Below are 18,886 nucleotides of genomic sequence, written 5' to 3'. Positions count from 1 at the left end.
CCTCAGTAACAGGGTACAACAGCCTTCTAGGCAGAAGGCTCATCAGCTCTCAGCAGGTGTTAGCACACAGGAGAAGTGTGTTAGATGCGTGTAAGTGAGAAGGGATTGTAAATATAGACAATTCAGGGACTTTTTTTTTTTTTTCCTGGAAATGGGTGAGTGGTTCAAGGAAAGGTAAAGGCAGTTATGGTTATGTACAGATTAAAGACAAAGTGTATGCATACCTCAGCAGGGATGATGAAGCATCATTTGAAAGGGGCAGGATTAAGGACAGGCAGCTCCTCAGTTTTAGAAAACAGGACTGGAAAATTCTGGAATAGCACATGGCTAACCCTCTGGAAATCACTTCCTTTTCACACTCAGTTTCTTTAATGTTTTTACTTTTTAGGAATATTGAGATATAATTCCCTTTGCCATTTTATCTGACATCTGACATCCCATAGTGTCCCGTCCCAGTTGCCCAGGGCACAGAGCTCCCTGGAGCCTGTGAGAGAGGGGGAGAAGGAGATGGGCTCAGCCCCCCTTTCACCCCTGCTTCCCTGTACCCACCAGTGCCACAGGGGCCATGGCACATTAGAATAGAAGCTGGAGGCCACTCATTTCAAGTGTGCTAATAGTGACTTCATCCGCTGCTTGCATAGTCCTGAGATAGATGTTTATTTGTGATCAAAACACTAAACAGTCATCATGAGTGACTGGCTGCGCTGAGCGCAGTCCAGAGAAGCTCAGACATCCCTAAACCCCAAATCCTCTTCCTCTTATCTCCTCCTCTTTGCCCAGAGGTCATCATCTCACGCTGTTTCTTTTCTGCTGGAAAACAAAGGTGGACCACAGCTGTTAAGTCCTCCCTGTCTCTGCTGACCATATGTGGCAGAGTGCTGCTGGGGTTCAAAGGCCTCGCAAGGTGCTCCTTGGCCAGAAATCTCTTGATGACACTGCCTTGCTCGACATGTGCCCATCCCAACAGACAAACTCATCACACCCCGCCTTAGTCCCGCCCCCCCCCCCCCCCCCGTGAAGGGCAAGGTGTGCACCGTGCAGTGGCTGTGGCAGTTGTCTCCTTCGAGGCTCAGGGACACACGGAGGCACTGGGATGGGAGGGGGGTTAGGAGCAGAGGCACCGGGATCCGGCTCGGGGGAGCCGAGCTGTCCGGGCGCTTTGAAAAGCCGCTCGGGCGGCAGTAGGGGATCTCTAGGCCCCCCCCGCCCCCCCCCCCCCCAAAAAAAAAACAAACAACAAACAAAAAAAAGTAAAATTAACTATAAAGAAACACGCCCGGGGGCTGCCCGCCTCTCTGAACAACACCGAAGAAGGGAAGAGGGAGGGTAAAACACGCCGGGACCCCCCCGCCCACCTGCGGGGGGTGCGGAGGGGCGGTGAGCGGCCGCCCCGCCCCGCCGCTTTCTGTCCCCTCTCCCGCGCCGTACGGCCGGGCGCGCGCCGGCTCCATCCGCTGGCAACTTTGTGGCGCGGGCGGCGGTGCCGCCGCGGCTCTGCCCTCAGCTGAGGCGGCAGCGGGGGGCGACGGTTGACCCCCCGCCCGGGCCCACCCCGCCATGGCCGGCATCGGCATCGACCATTCCAAGCTGCCCGGAGTCAAAGAAGGTAGCCGTCACCCCCACGGGGAGGGCGGCGTGGGGCGGGGGGGCGCGAAGCCCGGCCCCGGGCGTGGAGAGCTGGACGGGACGGGGCGGTTCGGGGTTGTGGGGGTGGTGGGGGTGGTGGGAATTGGGGGAAGGAAGGGGAGAAACTCTTCTTTTAAACGAAAAATTGCAGCGCCGGGATGTGCCGGAGCCCTCCCCGCTTCCCCCTGCGTTGTCCCCGGCTGTGCGGGTTGGAAGGAGGGCAGGGGAGGGGAGGACAGGCCGGAGGGGGAGCAGCAGCCTTAGCTTGGCCGCCAGCCGCGGCCGCCCCTCCGAGCTCGGCCGAGGGCTCGGCTCCTCGGAGGCGGGGGGCGGCGGGGAAGCGCCGGTTTTCCCCGGGAGAAGGCGAGGAGAGGCGCTGGGGGAGGGGGACAGCCCTTTGTCTGCGCCGGGGCCGCTCCTGGCGCTTCTGCACGGCTCCCCCCCACCCGCCCCTACTCCTCTCCCGGCTGGGGGGGCCGGGGAGGGCTCCCACGGCAGATGAGCCCTGCTGTGAAATAGCCCGGGGAGCCTTCGGGCTACTGACACGGAGGTGCGGCTCGGCTGGGTTCAGAGGCTCCGCTCGGGGCACTGGGACAATGGGAGCGGAACTGTGAATATCCACAAATGTGGTGATTTGAGGGGACTGGCCCAGTTAAAAAATACTTCAGCCTACGGGTTGTTTGTTTGTTTGTTTGGGTTTTTTTTGTGTGAGGGCTTTGCCCTGCGCTGAGCTTTGGAGCACCAAGCAGCCTTCTCCGCTCTGCAGAATCCTTGGGCACCCCAAGAACTCAGGGGAAGGGTGCCCTGCTCGCTTTCTGCAAAATCTCTGTGCGCCCCAAAAGTGCAGGGGAAGCGTCCCTGCTCACTTTCTGGGTGTCCAACTGCAGCAGCTGCCGCTGGCCACGGGTTTAGCCTGTGCTCAGTACACGGAGTCACCTTCAGTTGGGCCAGGTTGGCCTCGGCTTCCCTCCTAGCAGAGAGGATCTGCTTAACGTCTGTGCCTTTAAGCTTAATTAAAGGTGCCCTAGAGCTGCTTTGAGCTTGAAAAGCTTTGTACGAGGTAGAGTCTCTTCTTTCTGACACTGATATACATCTGTAGAAGCTCTGTCAAAATCAAATTGTTTCAGATTTATGCCGTAGTAATGAGAATACTGCATGCCTGTCTAAATGCAACCAAAATTCCTGAAACTTGTTTTCCTTGCTACTGGCCATTTATTTTTCTTTTTTTAAATTTCAATTCTTGCAAAACAGCAAGCGTGAATTTGATGATTCAGCTAGGCAAGAGTAGAAGAGTCCACACAGGGAGCTGGAGGTTCCTTTGAACGTCTTGTCATCCTTTTGTGTTTCACTTCTTACTGCTACTGGAAGAAAAGTAATACCCGTGGGCTGAAGTTTTAGGGGTTAATGTTGGTCCCATTAAGTCATTAGCAAAATTGTTATTGGTCATTTTAGTGTGGCCAAGATCTCATCCTTAGAGTCTGTCCAGACATGGTTACTTAAGAAAATTAATCCAATTAACCTTTCCAGTGGGTTGATTAAAGTGAATTAAATCCCTGTGTAGATGCTCTTACTCAGAATTTAAGTAGCCTTGATTTGATTTAGTTTGATTTGTTTTTGAAGTGAACTAACTGGACTAAGGTCACTTACATAGTGAATGAAAGTATGTTTATGGGGTTCTAATGAAGCTCAACCAGTCCTTGGTAAATTTGCACCTACAGTTACTGTGGATTAAGTTTCAAGAGTGTCCTGGTACGATGCTCTGTTGTTACCTGATAGCGATTGGATTAAAGCAACGTCCCAGGGCAGCTCCAACGTGCAAAGTACGTGAGGCCCGAGCCATGTTCTGCAAAGCCTCTGGCATGTTTCACGCTTTTAGTTTAGTGACATCATTTGTTTTTATTGTGCTAAGTGTTGAAACTGAGCTATGCTTTGGATTAGATCTTTTCATGCTTGGTGTTAATGCCAACCAAGGAAAGAAATGCATTGCCTTCCATACCTAGGGAAATATTTATTGTTCTGATACAGAAATCACTGTTGATCCTTATGGAAAAACATTCCCTTTCTTCATTTCGGGGTAAAGGTCAGTTTAGTCATTCATTAACAATGAAAAACATTGTTTTGGTTTGGCTACTTTGTTCTTTACCAGCTGTCCACTGGGAGAAGAGGTGCTGTGTCCAGGTTCTCCCTTGCCACAGGGACTGCTGCGAGACAGTGTCATCCTCCTCTTCTGGTGGGGTCTCGGAAACTCTTCTACAAGCGAGGTCACTTCTGTGCAATGGTGGCAGAAAAAAAATCTGGTAACTGTAGCTTGGTGCTGCAGGAAGTCTTGCTTCTTGTGTTTACTTTCTTTTTTTATCTTTAAAAACATTTATATTAGCTGGAGGCCTGATACAGGTGGCATTTTGCTGGTGAAAACTGCTTCAGCCGGTACAGTTTATTTTGTAGGCAGGGGTTTACTGGTGTAAAATACACCCTCAAAACACTCTCTTTCTAGTATAAGCTAGACCTTGGTGCTGCAGCTTGGTGTTACAGAGCCATTTTTCCATGGGCAGTAAAGTGGATGTTCTGACCACTGTGGTCAGTAAAGCTCTTGTAAGTTATTTACTGAAGGTTTTGGTGTTAGTTGCAATCTCTGGGCTGAGTTTCTCTCCCTGTGTTTCTATTCTCCTCTCAAGTGTCTGTGACATTTTCTCTTTTCACAAGGCAGCTTTTGCTGTGTGCTCTTTTGACCTGCCCCAGGGGATTGCTCGGCTCTGTGTGTGTAGCTCTCTCTTACTCGAGGTCTCATTTGTGAGCCTTTTGGGAACAAAAGCATCCTGGAAATATTATTTTAATTAGTTACTTAAAAGCAAATAAAAGGGCTCTGCTTGATTTCTAACCATTTGTTTCTCATCTCTTGTCATCTGATGCTTTTTTTTTTTTTTATCAGCTAAAATTGGGAAGGGCTACACCCTCTCCCTGGCTGCCAGTTTTAAATGAGCTCTTCGGTGCAGCTCCCCCTGCCATGTCCAAGCTCTGGGTATTGCCTCTTGGACCTGGGAGCTGCATGGGGCACGTTCTTGGGGAGGTATTTTAGAGCTGCGCAGACCTTGCCCCTCTCTGGAGGACGTACTTGTGGTCCCTCTGCTGTTGCTGCCTTTGCCAAAGGGGTGAGGTCTGTGGCAATGGCTTTGTGAAGGGGATGCCTGTCTTCTAAGACTGAGGCTCAGTCCCTCATCCAGTGCAGACCCTGAGAGCCGTCAGTTGTTAGTGGTGGCAGGTAGAACCCAGGTATGGGCTTCCTCACCAGGGAATCCTGATCTTTGTGTCTGTTTGAATCCTCTGTGAGGAGAAAAAAGGGAGGTGTTGGGAGGAAGAGGGACCCTGTGCTCTGCTCCAGCAGTGTACTGCTCTTTGGAACTGTGGAAAATTGCAGTGGCTTAAATGTTTTTGTTTAATCTTATTTTTAGTAGTACTATAAAGATGTATAAGGGCAGTATGTCTGTGCCAATCGTTGGAGCCAACCCTGCCACGCTGCTGTCTCTTGAGCTCTAGTCTTGACAAAGGCTGATTGTGCCACTTGTACTTGGAGAGGCACAGCAACAATGCTCGCACTATGGTTTCCACTCTTCATTAAGCATCTGATTTGACTTTCTGAAGCTCCTGATCTGTACATTCAAATGCTGCTAGTTGTAGTCTGCTGCCAGAGAGGCTACTTTCCCAAATGTGGCAGTAAAAGATAACCTCTGACTGTGGCCTTGGGGAAACAGGAAGGGCTTGAATCTTCATTTTCTGTCTTGGCAAGGCGTTCTCTGGGGCAGGCAGCCTGGCTGACTCTCTTTTGCCATAAATTGAATAAAAGTTTGCTGTAAGCATCGGTCTTCCTCCCAACCACAGCACCTTCCCTCTGACCTCTGCAGCTTAATGTGACCTTTGCTGAGACTCCTGCAATAAAAACCTCCTGGCTGCTGACTCCCCAGGGGACAGGGGAAGGGGGTCAGCTCTGAGCTGCAGTGTCTCAGGGTCTCCTAGAACAGACTGATTGATGTTACCTGCTTATTTCAGGGCTTTTGGTGCCTGTGTGTGCTCAGCAACACGATGGTGGAGGAGAGGAACTTGCTGTCTGTCAAAGGTGGAAGCGGGTTCAGAAAGTGTTGATGGCTGGCATGATGTCTGTTGAGGAGGTTTGCTTTGGAATTTTTCAGGGACTGGTGTTGAGGGATGAGATGTCAGCTGTACTCATGTGAAGGAAGGGTTGGCCTTTAACTGGATTAATATAATCAGGGCAACAATGTTGAGAGCAGCTGGGGGTCAGCCAGGTCACTGTGAAGCCACCTGCACCATGCCCTTTGGCTCCAACTGAGATTTTTTCCGTGCAGCGTGATGTGCATTGTCACGGTTTTCTGCTTTGTGACTTCCTCGGAGAAGGGCTCTGAAAAATTCAGGCAAGCTGGATGGCTTGGGGGCAGTGAGGAGCTGGAGGGTGGTGGGACATAGATGCAGGCTTTTCTTTCTAGGTCACTGGTTCATGTCCAGCTCTTCTGAGTAATAGGAGGTCTGTTTTTCCAGCATGCATGAATTCAGTAGCTGAGGCTGTCGTACTCATTTCACTTCTGGTTAAAGCTGGGTGAAAGTTTTATTATGCATTCAGTTGTTCCGGGTCTGCAGTGCTTGGCAGAGGAGATGGGCAGGATTAGCATATTTCATGCTCTTGGCTCCAAAACGCAACTGAGCAAGCAGGTCTGCCTCCTCCCAACCCTTAAATCCTTAGCACTGTCCTCTGCGAGCTGCCGTGGAGGTTGTACTGAGGCAAAAAGATTTCTCAAAAAGCAGTCTTTGGCGGAGAGGAGCTTCCAGACTCATGTTGATGCCTTCTACAGAGATGTTTCCTTAGTTACTGACAAATTTTTGGGCTGGGATAAGAGGGGGGACAGTCTGTTTTGCCTTGATTCCGGGGGGGTGGGGGTGGGGGGGGAGTTGGTGGCTTCCTCCGTTTGTCATACTAGGACTCTGGCTATCACCCATTGCTCCTCTCCAAGTAATGATCCCAGCCAAAGGCTGTGTTGCAGACAGCATTGTGTTTGCTGTGACCATGGGCCCCTGTTTACTCTTCAATTTCCTGTGGCCATGAGCACTGTCAGAGGGTGTGTGTGTGCCAGGCAGGAGTTGGAGATGGCTGCTGCAAGGAGCAGGAGAGGCCAGTTGTGCTCTCTCTGGGCACAGGAAAAACCCCACTTGGAGAAGCAATGGGACATCCCTGGGGGCTGTGTGAAGCTTCTCTGTTTTGCTGGAAAAAGCTTTCTTTTTCTTGCTCAGAGACATCCAGTTCACATGAGTGTGGTGATTTATAGATGAAGTGACATGTTCCCTCCCTGCTTCCTTGTCCACTTCCCAGAGTGTCCCCAGCTGGCTGGCTTCCCCCTCACTTGCTGCTGCTCCTCTGCATAGTGCTGGTTTGAAGGCTGAAGGACTGAGGAAGGGGGCCGATCTGTGGGTAAAACTGCCTTAAAACTCGAGAAGCTTAGGTCCAGTTTCTAGTGTGGCACTCACTGCTGGTTTGTCTTGTTTGTCTTTCTCCAAAAAGATGATAAAGATATTTGCCACTTTGCTGCTGGTGGCTTGCACTGCAGGAAGCAAAGGGTGTTTGCTGAGCATTTCCACTGGGAAAGCAGGGCTGCCATCTCCCCAGAGGCTGCTGTGTGTTGGGAATACTCCATGTTCACCTTACAGTGCTGGCTTCTCCATAGGACACAGGATGGGACCTTGTGGAAGTCCATTGACACTTCATTTGTATTTCCTTTTTAAAAATAGAAATTGGAGCTTTCCCACTGTGTTCTTTCTCAGTACCTGAAGATACCACACAGCTCGTTGAATGAGTGCTATATGGCCTTGGCACTGTATGGCAGCTGGGAGAGACTTTATCAGGACTGGAAAGAGAGGTCCCACACAGATCCATAATCAAGGACAACTGAAATGACACATGAAGGAAACCATGATTAAACTAGGCTTTCATCTGCTCTGTTTCTTCATGTACCCTTACGGTATGATTCTGGCTCTGATAAATGATTGAGAAGTTGAAAAAGGAGAGTGCACCATCACACTATATGTATAACAGTTGCAAGGCAGGGCTGTCCTGAACTTTGCACTGAACAGAGGAGACCAGTTATGCCTGGGTGCTCATAAAATCTACGCTGTAACCCTGGGTGCCTTGTAAATTAGGCTTGCCAGGAGTGTTACTTTCCCTGGGAAGAAAGGTGTGGATGAAAGCCTGCTCAGAAGCTCGGCACAGCCTTTCTGCCCCTGCCCAAGGATTTTGTGTCAGGCTCCGGAAGCTCAACTGATGATTATTTTAATTGCACGCCAGCCCACGGTGCTACCACTATGATGCTCTGTCAGCCAAATAAAAATAGTGAGATCTTTTTGACTGGGGCTGGTAGCAGCTTGGTCCGTGCGCTCTTCACAGCTCTGCCTGCGGTGAGTGCTGTTCAGGACAGAAAGTTGAAGTGGGTTTGCAGTTGAGTCACTCTTCTTCACTTCTCTTTTCAAAGGAGGTGTAAAAAGCTGCGTGCAGTAAAACTTTGAGTTCCTGTGTGCATGTGGGTATGATTTGCTCTCTTCCCAGCCCTGCTGAACCAGGACTGTGTGGCTGGAGGAATTGGCTTTAGAGGAAATGCTATGTGGGCTCAATACGTGGTGTTCATTAAGTGATGACAAAGGGGAAGAGGACATAAATGAGCAAATATTTGAAGGCACTGAGAGACAGGCATACCTTAAGGACACCGACAGGGCTGACCAAGAAGTAATGGGACAAAAGAGGGGAAGGAAGTTTATGAAAACAGGAATATTTCCTGGCAGTGAGAGGTGTATTTTTTCTTTCTGCAGAAACCTCTCCAAATGATACAGTGCATATAGCTTTGTCCCTTTACAACCAGACAGACCAAAAGACTGGAGCATGCCCTGGCAGGGGATGTTCCTCACAGAGGAACTGTCACCACTGACCGGGCAGGTGGGCTGGGAGGGCGTTGGCCTGGCTCAGGGCAGCCTTCCCTGGTGTGGATGGAAAACTTCTGCCCTGTCCACTCATCAGAACAGCTCTGCACTGCAAAAGCATCTGAGCTTATTGTATATGTCTGTTATGGATATGGCAAACCTTACTTGTGAGGAGAAATTTTTTTTTCCTCCCTCTATTCTGAAGTTAGTTTTATTATTGGGTTGCTGACTGGTGGGACAGGGAGGATTTATGTCTTAAATTCACCGACACCTCCTGGCTCGTTTGGTAGTACAGCTGGGGTGAGGTGATGGAGGGCAGCAGGGAAGGGCCTGGGAATTCTCCAAGCTGCCAGGGTGTTGGCTGTTTTGGTGGCACGCAGAGAGCACTGCTGTTCACAGGGCTGTGCTCTCCTGCAGGCGCGTCAGTCGGTGCCAGGTTTCTAAAGGAAGTTGGTGTTGGGAAGAGGCTGGGCTCTCCTGAGCTTGTTTGCAGTGCTGGAGAGACTGGTTCCTTGGCTAGGGCTGCATAGCCCTGCCTGCGTTCCTCACATCCCTGATGCTACAAGGCGGAAAAGGCAGGTTTGCCTCCAGCTCCGATTGCCGTGCTTAGTTACGTGGTACTCCAGGCTGTTGGCATTGCCCAGAGCATGAGCATCACCGAACAGGTGAACTTGTTAGGTCCTGATTTCTGTTGTCTTTTCTTTTACTTTGTTTAAAGCTATAAGTATACAATAACACCTAAGGGTGATTTAGCCCCCAAAGCAAAAATTTTACTTCTGACTGACTTGCAGCTCATTTTGTGCTTTCAGTGAGGAGGCATTTAAAAGGCTGCCAGCCTGCTTCTTCCTCGTGCTTGCCAACGCATGTGAGCTGTGGGCACAGCTGCCACAAAGCGGTTTGCTCCAGGTTGATGCTGGGAGTTCTGCCTCCCTGCCCGTCTGGTCCCAGAGACCATAGACTTATTCGTACTCTCTTATGCCACTGTTTTAAATCTGTAGTTGTTCTAAGGGCAGTATGCCAACACAAGGCTGTGACAGGAAGGGCGACGTGTATAGCTGTAAGTCTACTGACTGGTGACTGTTATTAGATGGATGTGAAGGTTTGACTGATCTGGGGCCAGCTTTGGTACTTTGTGTTCTCCAGAGCTGACTAATAAACCTGGAGAACTTAAATGTGGGAAGCAAGGAGGGGAGAGGAGAGAGTACCCCCAAGGAGCTGGCGGAGCAAAGAAAAGGGGATTTGAAACAAAGCAGAGCATCCTTGGTTGGTTTGGTAGAGGAAGGTTTTTCTCACGGAGCAGATTTACAGTGCTGGCAGCAGCTGAACGGGTGGCAGACAGGAGTCCTCGCAGCCTAGCAGCCGCCTTTCTAGGAAAAAGGAAGCTGATAGGAATCTGTGCAAGAATCAGAGCTGATTGCAGGATCAGTTCAGACACCTACAGCTTTGAACGCAGCAGCTGGCCAGGTTTCCAGCAAGCCTGGGAGGCTGCCCTGAGGCCCACCCTGCTGGAGCTTTGCTTCTCGTGGTGTCTGATCTGGATGAATAGAACCTGGCTTGTTCTCCTGTGCACTGATGCTGTGGTCCCTCCTCCCAGCCGCAGCTCTGGTTTAGCTACAAGCCCCAGAGCAGTTTCAGGCTTGGCTCTAGTTACCTGAAGGGTGAGAAGAAAGTGGCATCTCTGAGGAAGTCTTTCTGCTACTTGTTCTCTCCAGAGATGCTTTTTCCTCCATATGACTGTGGGTCCTTGTGGTGTAAAACCACACTGTGGGGTTTTGAGAGGAACTAGAACCTTTTTTTGGCACTTGGCACCTTCTGCGTAGGCGTCCTCAGTCAGCCTTGCGTAAACAGTCACCAAACAGAGTCACTGCATGAACTTGCACCAGAGAGGCACTGAGAGCTCCCTTTCTGAATCCTGTCTCGCTTGTATTTTGCTACATTATCTTTTAGGATTAAGCTGGAGGAGAAGCCTGGGAAAGCTGACACTTTGAATTATCTCCGCTCCCGGCTGCCTGCCTGCCTGCCTCTCTGGAGCTGCTGTGTGAGCTTATTCACCACAGCCTGAAACTGAGGGCATAGAAATGCTAGTGAAGCATCTGAGATTCAGGATGCCATGGCTCCTGAAAGGCACCCTGAACCACAAAGTGGACCTGCCAACTCTCCGCTGAGAAACTACTGAACTGAGCAAGGGATTTAGGCTTGCATTTAGCAGAGAACAGAAGTTTTGCCTATCTGGGAAATGCAGCGTGTCCGTCCAAGAGTTTTGTATAGTATAAAATTGCCTAAAATGCTGAAATAAAAGCTGAAATAAACAGATCAAAGCAAAAGATGGTGATCACTGTTTAGATGGGTGTGGGGGAAGGGAGCATATATAGTGCAAATCTCTTGAGATGCAAACTCCATGCCTGAGCGGTTTTCTGAGTGGGTGTCTGTTTTGAGTTGTGCATGAAGGGAGACTGTTTTTCTTTTCCCCCTCCCTTACACTAGTTTAAATGAGTGGTGTGGGGCATAAAACTAAAACTGCCATGACATCCTGTCTGCAAAAGAAACAAAAAAAAGAAACCCTCCAGAAAAGGGCAGTGTCATACGATCCATGGGGCACTGCTGAAGGCATGTTTTGCAACTACAGTAGCGCTTGTGGGGAACCTCTGTGTGAGCCAGGGATTTTGGCCTCTCCTGGTAAAGGTGACTCCTGTCCCACTCTCCACTGACCTGTGTGGTGGTTTGCCCTTGGGCAAAGTGAGGGTAAAACACAGCTGTTGGAGGCGGTGTTGTTTGTTTTGCTGTGATCCATGATTTGGAGGCAGTGGTGAAAGCTGACTGCCAGTAAGACTTCTCCCTGTCTTTATTGTTGGTTGTTCATTTTGCACATGTGGTGTTAGCTGAGTCAACTGAAGCTGGAGAGGATGACTACAGGAGCAACTTTTGTTCTCATTGATGATTAGGATTAACTTCCTTCATGCACAGACCCAGTTATGTCTCAAATATTGTGAGTGAAGTGTGTGTTTGGCTGCCTGGGATCTACTACTTGGCTGTGGTGTCAAACTAGCCAAACCATCCCTGACCAATATATCTACCTTGAGGTTTTTATACCTGTCCACCTGGATGTTACTGATGGGTCTACAGTGTGATGGCTGAGCACACTGGTGACCTTTTGGGTCTGGGCAATCTTGTATGGGCTGATGGACACTGTGGCACACAAGAAAAAGCTACGGAGTCTGAGCCTCGCAGGTAATGGCTTACATATTGTGGCTTATGTATTTGCTTTCTGCTTTAGAGTGGCAAAATACTGTATGCATTCAGCCCCTCAATGCACAGAATTTCTGGAATAGGAGGCAGCAGCTGTAGCAGCAATGTTGGCTATAGGACTGAGGGGTTTTGGAAAGTTCTTGTCACTCAGATTACTTCATGTCTGGGGACCCAGCTGGACCTGGCTGAAAAGGCTGAATTTTCAAAGCATGGCTGCCAGTACTCCTTAAGGTTCAATGCCATTTTCAGGTGTGTCTGTATGTCCAACCTTGAAGTGCTTCAATTCAAAATTTTCTTGTGGAAGTCAAAGACGTGGTTTTTAACTCTTGACCTGTGGGTTGTGTTTTAAGCTTGGGGGATAAGTACAGTTGCTCTTATTTAGAAAGATTGCAGATGAAGTGATGTAGGGTGCAAATTATCCAATGATGGAAAAGATGGCAGCCTTCTGTAATAAAGGCAGAATGATAAATTTTATCAAATTTTGTGGCTGGGGCATGCTCTAGGATTACCTTTTAACTCCCTTGTGGTGCTATTTTTTTGTGATCCTGGGTACCTCCAGCTTCCTGTTTATACTGTGCAAGAACATCACCTTCTGCTTTGGAGTGTTCAGCAGATGCTATCTCAGTTTGAGGACTGCTCTGCAGTACAGTTTGCAGGCATGCTTACAGAAGTGAGAACCCTAAACTAGTAGCCTCAGAGAAGGCATTTTGTGAATGCTGCTGATCTCTGTTTCAAGGAAGGTTAAAAAATAGACTCGTGTTCTGAGGATTTGGTTCCAAAATATGTAGTCTTCCTTTTTAAAGCATTGTTGGGCAGGTGAGAGCTTGTTGTTGTTGAACAGTGCAAACAGAGCACAAACCTCTCATGGCCTTGACCTCAAAGCATTAGCTTAGAGCAGAGAGGATAACCTCCTTCCCAGTCCCAAGCTCTTCTTAGCTTCCAGTCCAAGACTGCCAATAAAAAAACCCCACAAAACACCATGGTTCTTTGGCAATACTTTTTTATTTTGCATGTTTATGCTTTTAAGAATTAGGCTGAGACCCCTCAGTTTGGTTCCCCATGGGGCTGATCAGTCTCCTTGTGCTGCCTCGTAACTGCCAGCTACATGAGATGCTCTGGTGCAGTGGCTGAGAAGCAGGAATTGTTCCCTTCCCCAGGCTGCCCAGCCCTGCCCTCTGCCTGGGAGACAGAGTTTTCTAATGTCCTTGGCACTCATGGTGCCTGGTGAACAAAGCCCTAGGAATGCTGTCTGTGTAACTGCAGCTTCAGCAGTTGAGGTGTGTCCTGGCCAGCCTTCTTGGGTGCCCATGTGTGGTAGCAGGAGCTCAGGAATCTCCTGGTGCAATGGGAGAGGCAGGACAGAAATGAGAGGTGCCGAGGTCAGGCCACATATCTTGCAGAGCAGCTTTGGGGGTGAGAAGGAAATGTCCCAGTTGCACATTTCCTCTGGAAATTGCCCTCTGGGTAGTCTCTCACCTCCAGCTGGGTGGCTGCTTGGTCATGTTGGCTTTGTTTCAAGGAAACAACCTGCAGATTTTGGAGGGTTTACCTGACTTGGAGTGGCCCGGCCGGTCCCTGCTGCTAAGAGTCTCTATGAGGTCCTGGCTTGTTTTTTAATCTGTAGGGATCCTTATAACTCACCATCTTCCTGAGACTGCTGGCTTGTAACAGGCTGCACTTGCTGCTTGCCACTTAATTTGTCATCTCTGTAAGCCTTAAAAAGTGATTTTTAGCTGATGAAACTGTTTTTTCCTGTGTCCCTTCTGTCTTTCCTCTCCCTCCTGTCCTTCAGTTCAGGATTCAAAAACTGCAGATGCTCTAAACTAAGCATGAGTCACACCTTCTAGTTTATTTTGTGAATTATCCAGCACATGATGCTGATGGGAAAATGTTGGGAGTGGAGGGGGTGGGGAGAAAGACATAGTTTTTAAGACTCAAAAGGAAATGCTTGGAGCACGCATGTGTGGTCCCTGGGTCATTGAACTGGCTGATATCCCAGAGCATGTCATATGGGCCACGTGAACCAAGGGGTCCCTTGGGCCCTTCAGCGGATGTCAAAACACGGTCTAAGACTTCAGGCAGAAGTGTGGGGTGTGTTTTGCTGTAAGCCTTGCTTGAGAAGCCAGTGGGGTTTGGCCTCTTGTAGAGCCAGTGCACATTCACGCTGCTTGTTCCCTGGATGTTAACTATCTCTTTGTCACACACCGAAGTATCGCCAGAAACATCTAAGGCTGCCTTTGCTCCTCTGTTGTGGTTACCTCCCTCTCTTTGAAGCAGTTTGGTGTTAGAAATGCTGAGCTATGAAGCTGAGGTAATGCTGGAGAAAGCTAGTGAGGCAGATGTCAGAATATAAAAAGACAAAGGTTATTTCATGAAATTTTACCAAGTTGTTGTACCTAGAGACGTTCTTATCTTGGCCATAAAGGCAGGGTTTGTGACCACGCTTCCAAGAGCCTCAGGTGCCGTGATGCTTAGAAAGGCATATTTTTGGGGTGAGCTTCTACCAGTAGAGACCTGTGCTTGGAACTTGCAGAGAGGCTCTTCAGGATCCCTCAACCAAGCGAGCTCCCTTTTTCATGCTGCTGCACGGATTTTGCAGCCCATCAGTGCTGCAAGGGATGATGCTTCCAGTGATACTTCTGCCCTTGTCCTCCTCTGCTGGCATCTCTGCTGGCTGTGGTTAGTGGCTGGGATTCCTGGGCTGGCATATTTTTCTTTCACAGCTGTGCCAGAAGTGCATATTCCAGGCCCACTCCCTGCTGTGCCAAGGTGGATTGGCTTAATCAGACTATGGTAAATCTGTTGTTAATGTTTCACGCTTCACTGGACTTGCCAATTGTAGCTGCTGTGATTGCACCCCTGCTGCTTGTTTGACTGTCTGATGGCTAGCAGCCAGGTCCAGGAGATGGGAAGTCAAGTTAATTCATAGCAGTGAATGTAACATTAATCTAACGTTTCATTTTTTGGATATACTAGTAGGAAATAAGGAAATAGATTTCTTTCTCCCTTAAATAGGAAGCCTCTTGGCGAGGAGGAATTGTGAGTCTGTGCGTTGTCATTGAGGCCATCCTATTTCTCAGCACAAACCCAGTGCACATAATACCTGGTAATGAGTGTGCTGGTGCCACGCTGAGACTGGGCAGGGCGTGAGGACTAGCATCAGTGAATCATCATTTCAGACCATGCCTGGCTGGTCCACATCTCCAGTTATTTCTTAGTTGCCTCATTCTTGGATGCGTGTCTTCAAGGATGGAGGGTTGGTTTCCTTGGCCTCACTTGCAGCTGCGGTCATGCTTGACTTGGTGCCATGGGCAGTGGGTCTAGTCTTGAGGGAGTGCTCTGCACTTGCCATCGTACCCAGACTTGCTAGGGAATTGCAGGTGTCCCCATCTCTTGCCACCTGGCTGGTTGACAGCGCTTTGTTGTTTTTGTAATGTGGTGTTCTCTTCCTTTGCATGTTGTTCTCAGGCTGATGGGACTTGGGAATAATGTGCTCTGATGAGTTGGAGGCGGTCAGCCCAGCCAAGTTTCTGACAGAGACGAAAGGTCTTGTGCCGTCTGCCCTGCCAGCAGCTTCAGCAAGCACAAAGCGAAGGCTGTGTGCTTGAGCCGGCCGTTTGCGGGTTTGTAAGAGCAGCTTAATGGGAGTGTATATGCAGCCAAGTGGCTGCTTCAGCAGTGCATGGATGAATCCGAATGTGTGAGCAAACCCAAGGTTTGCTGGTGCCCCACCAGCCTGCCCCATACTGTCTCCTCTGTGAGACACAGGCACCATGGAGCCCAGAGCTTCCAGCATATCGTTAATAACCATCCAGCTTCCCTCTCTCTGTACTGAATCTTGATGTGATAATCATCACTGTTTTAAAACCTAGCCCCTGTATGCGCATCTGCAATTCGGTGGCTTGTCACAGAGTGTTGTCCCCACTTGCTTTGTCCCTGTGCACAGAGCTGGGCACAGCCTCAGGTCTGGTACTGCATGGGCGTGTTAGGGGTGGCCCTGGATCTGAGCTAGGCTGCTTCGGGTCATGAGCCTGTTGTGGTACCCTGGGCTGTGTGTGCTTCCTGGCCCAGGCACTGAGCTCCAAGTGGCACAGACCTGTCCTGCAGTGCCAGACCAACCCAGACAGGAGCCTTGGTCCCTGCTTTATGTCTCTGTCATCCAGCATCTTTCAGCTGTGGCCCATACAAAGTGAGTACCAGAGGAGTTTGCTTTGTTTTCCTTATTTTTCTTGTTTGTTTAGTGATCTATGGACTACTTCAAGCAGATCTCTGGAGAAGCAGCTAGAAGAAGCAAGCCCATCTATACAACACAACAGTATATGCACATGGCCCTTTTATTTTGAGTCCATGCTTTCTTTAGAAAGTTTCTAGTGGCCTATCAGTCCAAAAGGGTTAAAACAATCATTGCTCTGTTGTAGGAAGGAAGCTTACCAGAGGAGATGAGACTTTTTTTGGATTGGTGGAAGACTGTTAAGAGAAGAGCAGCAGTGTTCTATTCTACCACGGCCTTCCCGCTTTCTCACCTGTACACGAGGCGTGTTTCTGTAAACGTGTTTTTTCCCAAACAAACAGAGAAGCGTGTCTGGGTGTGGGTACAATGGAATGAAAAAAACTTAAAGTCCTCCTCTGCACGTGTGCCTCCGGGGAGGAAGGAGCAAAGGTCTGCCGGCACCATCAGCACCATGACTGATAAGGCAGAGCTCTTGAATTCCACAGGGATCAGAGCAGTGTATGAGCCTGTTCAGAAATGAGTTGGGAAAGGCTGGGATGCAGTTTCATAAGCATTTCTTACAGTAGCAACCTCTATGCAAAAAAATACACAGCTCTGAAATGTTCATCCTTGCTCCTATGCTGCCTACCTTGTGTTGCTAGTACAGCTGTTCAGGCAGCTGTGCAGTGGACTTGCTCAGAGACCTATTGCGTTTGAAAATAACACTTCCCTTCCCTTCTTTTTTTTTTTTTTTTTTTTTTAAACTGTCAGGAGCAACTCCTGCTTCTTGAATATGTGGTGGTAAAAACACAGCCCTAGACTTGGGTAAGCTGGTTGTGGCTCTGTATCAAGATGTCTTTGCTTAGCTCTGAACTTGATAGTAGGGGTCAAACCTTTGACTTGGAGGTGCTCTTCCAGCAGGCCAGATGATGTTTGTTGTAAGCATGCTGCAAAGCTGAATAGTATTAAAGTCCACAGAAATAAAGTCTCTTTGGGCAAAATCCCCATGTCCCATCCCATAAAAACACGTGTTCGTGACCACCAGGCACCCTGAGTATGTCACCTGGGAGTAGCAGTGCTGCCTGCTGCTCAGCTGTGGTTTTCCCAGTTCTGTGGCTGAAGGCAGCATTTCTTTATTTATACACAAATACCCATTGGAAGTGTTTCAGTGCTACTTAGTGTTTTGTATTCTCCTTCCTTTTTTAAAAGAAGTTGCAATAAAAAGAAAAAAAGCCATGAAAAAACTTTAATTGCACCGTCCAGAATTGTACATGCTTAAAGTGAGTCACTATGGGATCGTATAACCGTAATCTTTGTCCTCATCTCCACTCTGCTGCATGTCACTCTCCTTCCCTGAAGTGCTGCTCTAGCTTCTAGGAGCTTTTGTCATCTGTAAAACACTCTCCAATGCAGAAAGAGTCAACCAAAAATTCTATTGAATACCACAAATGCTTTATCCTTTATCTGACCTCTTAGTACTACAACTAGAAACTCTTCTAGATATTTTGTGAAGATACCTCAGTGCAGACCTTTATGCTTCTCTGTCGGAGCATGTGTGTCAATGTGAGAAGGGGGAGGGCTTGTGTGACTGTGGCTTGGGAAGACGCGGCTGCCTTCTCCTTTCCTTGTAGTATTTTCCATCTTTTGCGGTGGTGGAAATGCTTTATTTTCTCTGATTCTGAAACTTTCATAAATTCCCCTTGTAGTTTTGGTACATTCTGGGGGATTTGGAGTTATTTTCACTTTCTCTTCTAGGCTGTTGCTGTGCTCTGCTAAAGGTTTCTCCTGTGGAGTGCAGCAGCAGTGGCTTGTACCTCCCTCTGCAGCTTCTAAAGCACCTTGTAGTTCTGTGCTTTGTGTCGTACATTTCAAAGGGGAGAGATTCCCCTCTTGGGTCCTGTTAAGCTGCTTAGCTTGTCACATTCAGGAAAAACAAGTGACAGACCTCCCTAGTCTTAATTTTGCAGTGCCCCTGTCTTAAACTCCTCTTCAAGCAGATGGGAACCCTGTGTATGGCAGGTGTACGGATCGGGGCCCTGTAGCCTGTACGGCAGTTTGGGGACACAGGTCAGTTTGTCCTTGGTTCATGGGAAAGCTGATGTGTATCTACCACCAAAAGACTGAACCTGATGGTGTCTGTGGGTCCCTGTCCCAATATGTGTGTGACTTTTGTGTTTTGATGTCCCGCTGCCTATCATAACAAGTTAAAAATAAACCTTGGTGTTATTCTACAGCGTGGGTAGAGCATTCCTTTGAAAGTTCAAGTGCGAAAGTGATAGGCATTGGCAAAAATCTGCCACTTTCAGACTGGTGCCAGAGGGAGCTCATCCCCTTCTCATTTAGCTTGTCTCCAGGTTTTTTTCAGTGTCTTTTTAGGAAGCTGTGCTTATCCCTGCTGGTAATGCTGTGGCTGATCCTGTGTCTGAGTTCTAGGTACATAGCCAGCATCTGCACTTGAAAAAGTCATTGGAGCTTACAGGAGACAACTGTAAAATGATCTCTGAGCCAGTAGAAATGCCTTGGAGCAAGAGCTGTGAAGCTCAGTCTGCTCAGCTCTGTGGAGGTCACAGTGTGTATGTCTTTGTGCAGAGAAAATACTACTCGGAGTCTTTAACTTCCCAAAGAGAGTCATAGTAAGCACGAATGCTTGACCTTGGTTTTTGTTTAACACACACAGCGTGGGCATTGGTATGAATCTGGGTGAAACACAGTGTTGTATGCGAGGTCTGATCCAGTGATGGTGTGGGCAGCTCTGTTCTTAAACTAAAGAAGTGGAGGTGGAGGGGAGAGTGGAGAAGGTGTGTTATGCAAACAGGGACAAAGAAGTGAGTCTGT

General features: G+C 48.8%; 1 protein-coding gene across 2 annotated transcripts in view; it reads left to right on the top strand.

Annotated features, from left to right (window-relative positions):
* The first annotated feature begins 1,431 nt into the window (after positions 1–1,431).
* Positions 1,432–18,886, top strand: part of CCDC50 (coiled-coil domain containing 50) — a 44,983-nt gene continuing 27,528 nt past the window's right edge. For both annotated transcript variants that reach the window (XM_074591320.1, XM_074591321.1), the window contains exon 1: positions 1,432–1,606. In XM_074591320.1, coding sequence (XP_074447421.1) covers positions 1,558–1,606 — 49 coding nt within the window. In that variant the 5' untranslated portion in view covers positions 1,432–1,557. The remainder of the gene's footprint in view (positions 1,607–18,886) is intronic.

The sequence above is a fragment of the Larus michahellis genome, chromosome 6 (genome assembly GCF_964199755.1).
Source record: "Larus michahellis chromosome 6, bLarMic1.1, whole genome shotgun sequence".
Lineage (NCBI taxonomy): Eukaryota > Metazoa > Chordata > Aves > Charadriiformes > Laridae > Larus > Larus michahellis.
Note: the sequence above shows the minus strand (reverse complement) of the source record. Positions and strands in the feature narration are given on the sequence as shown.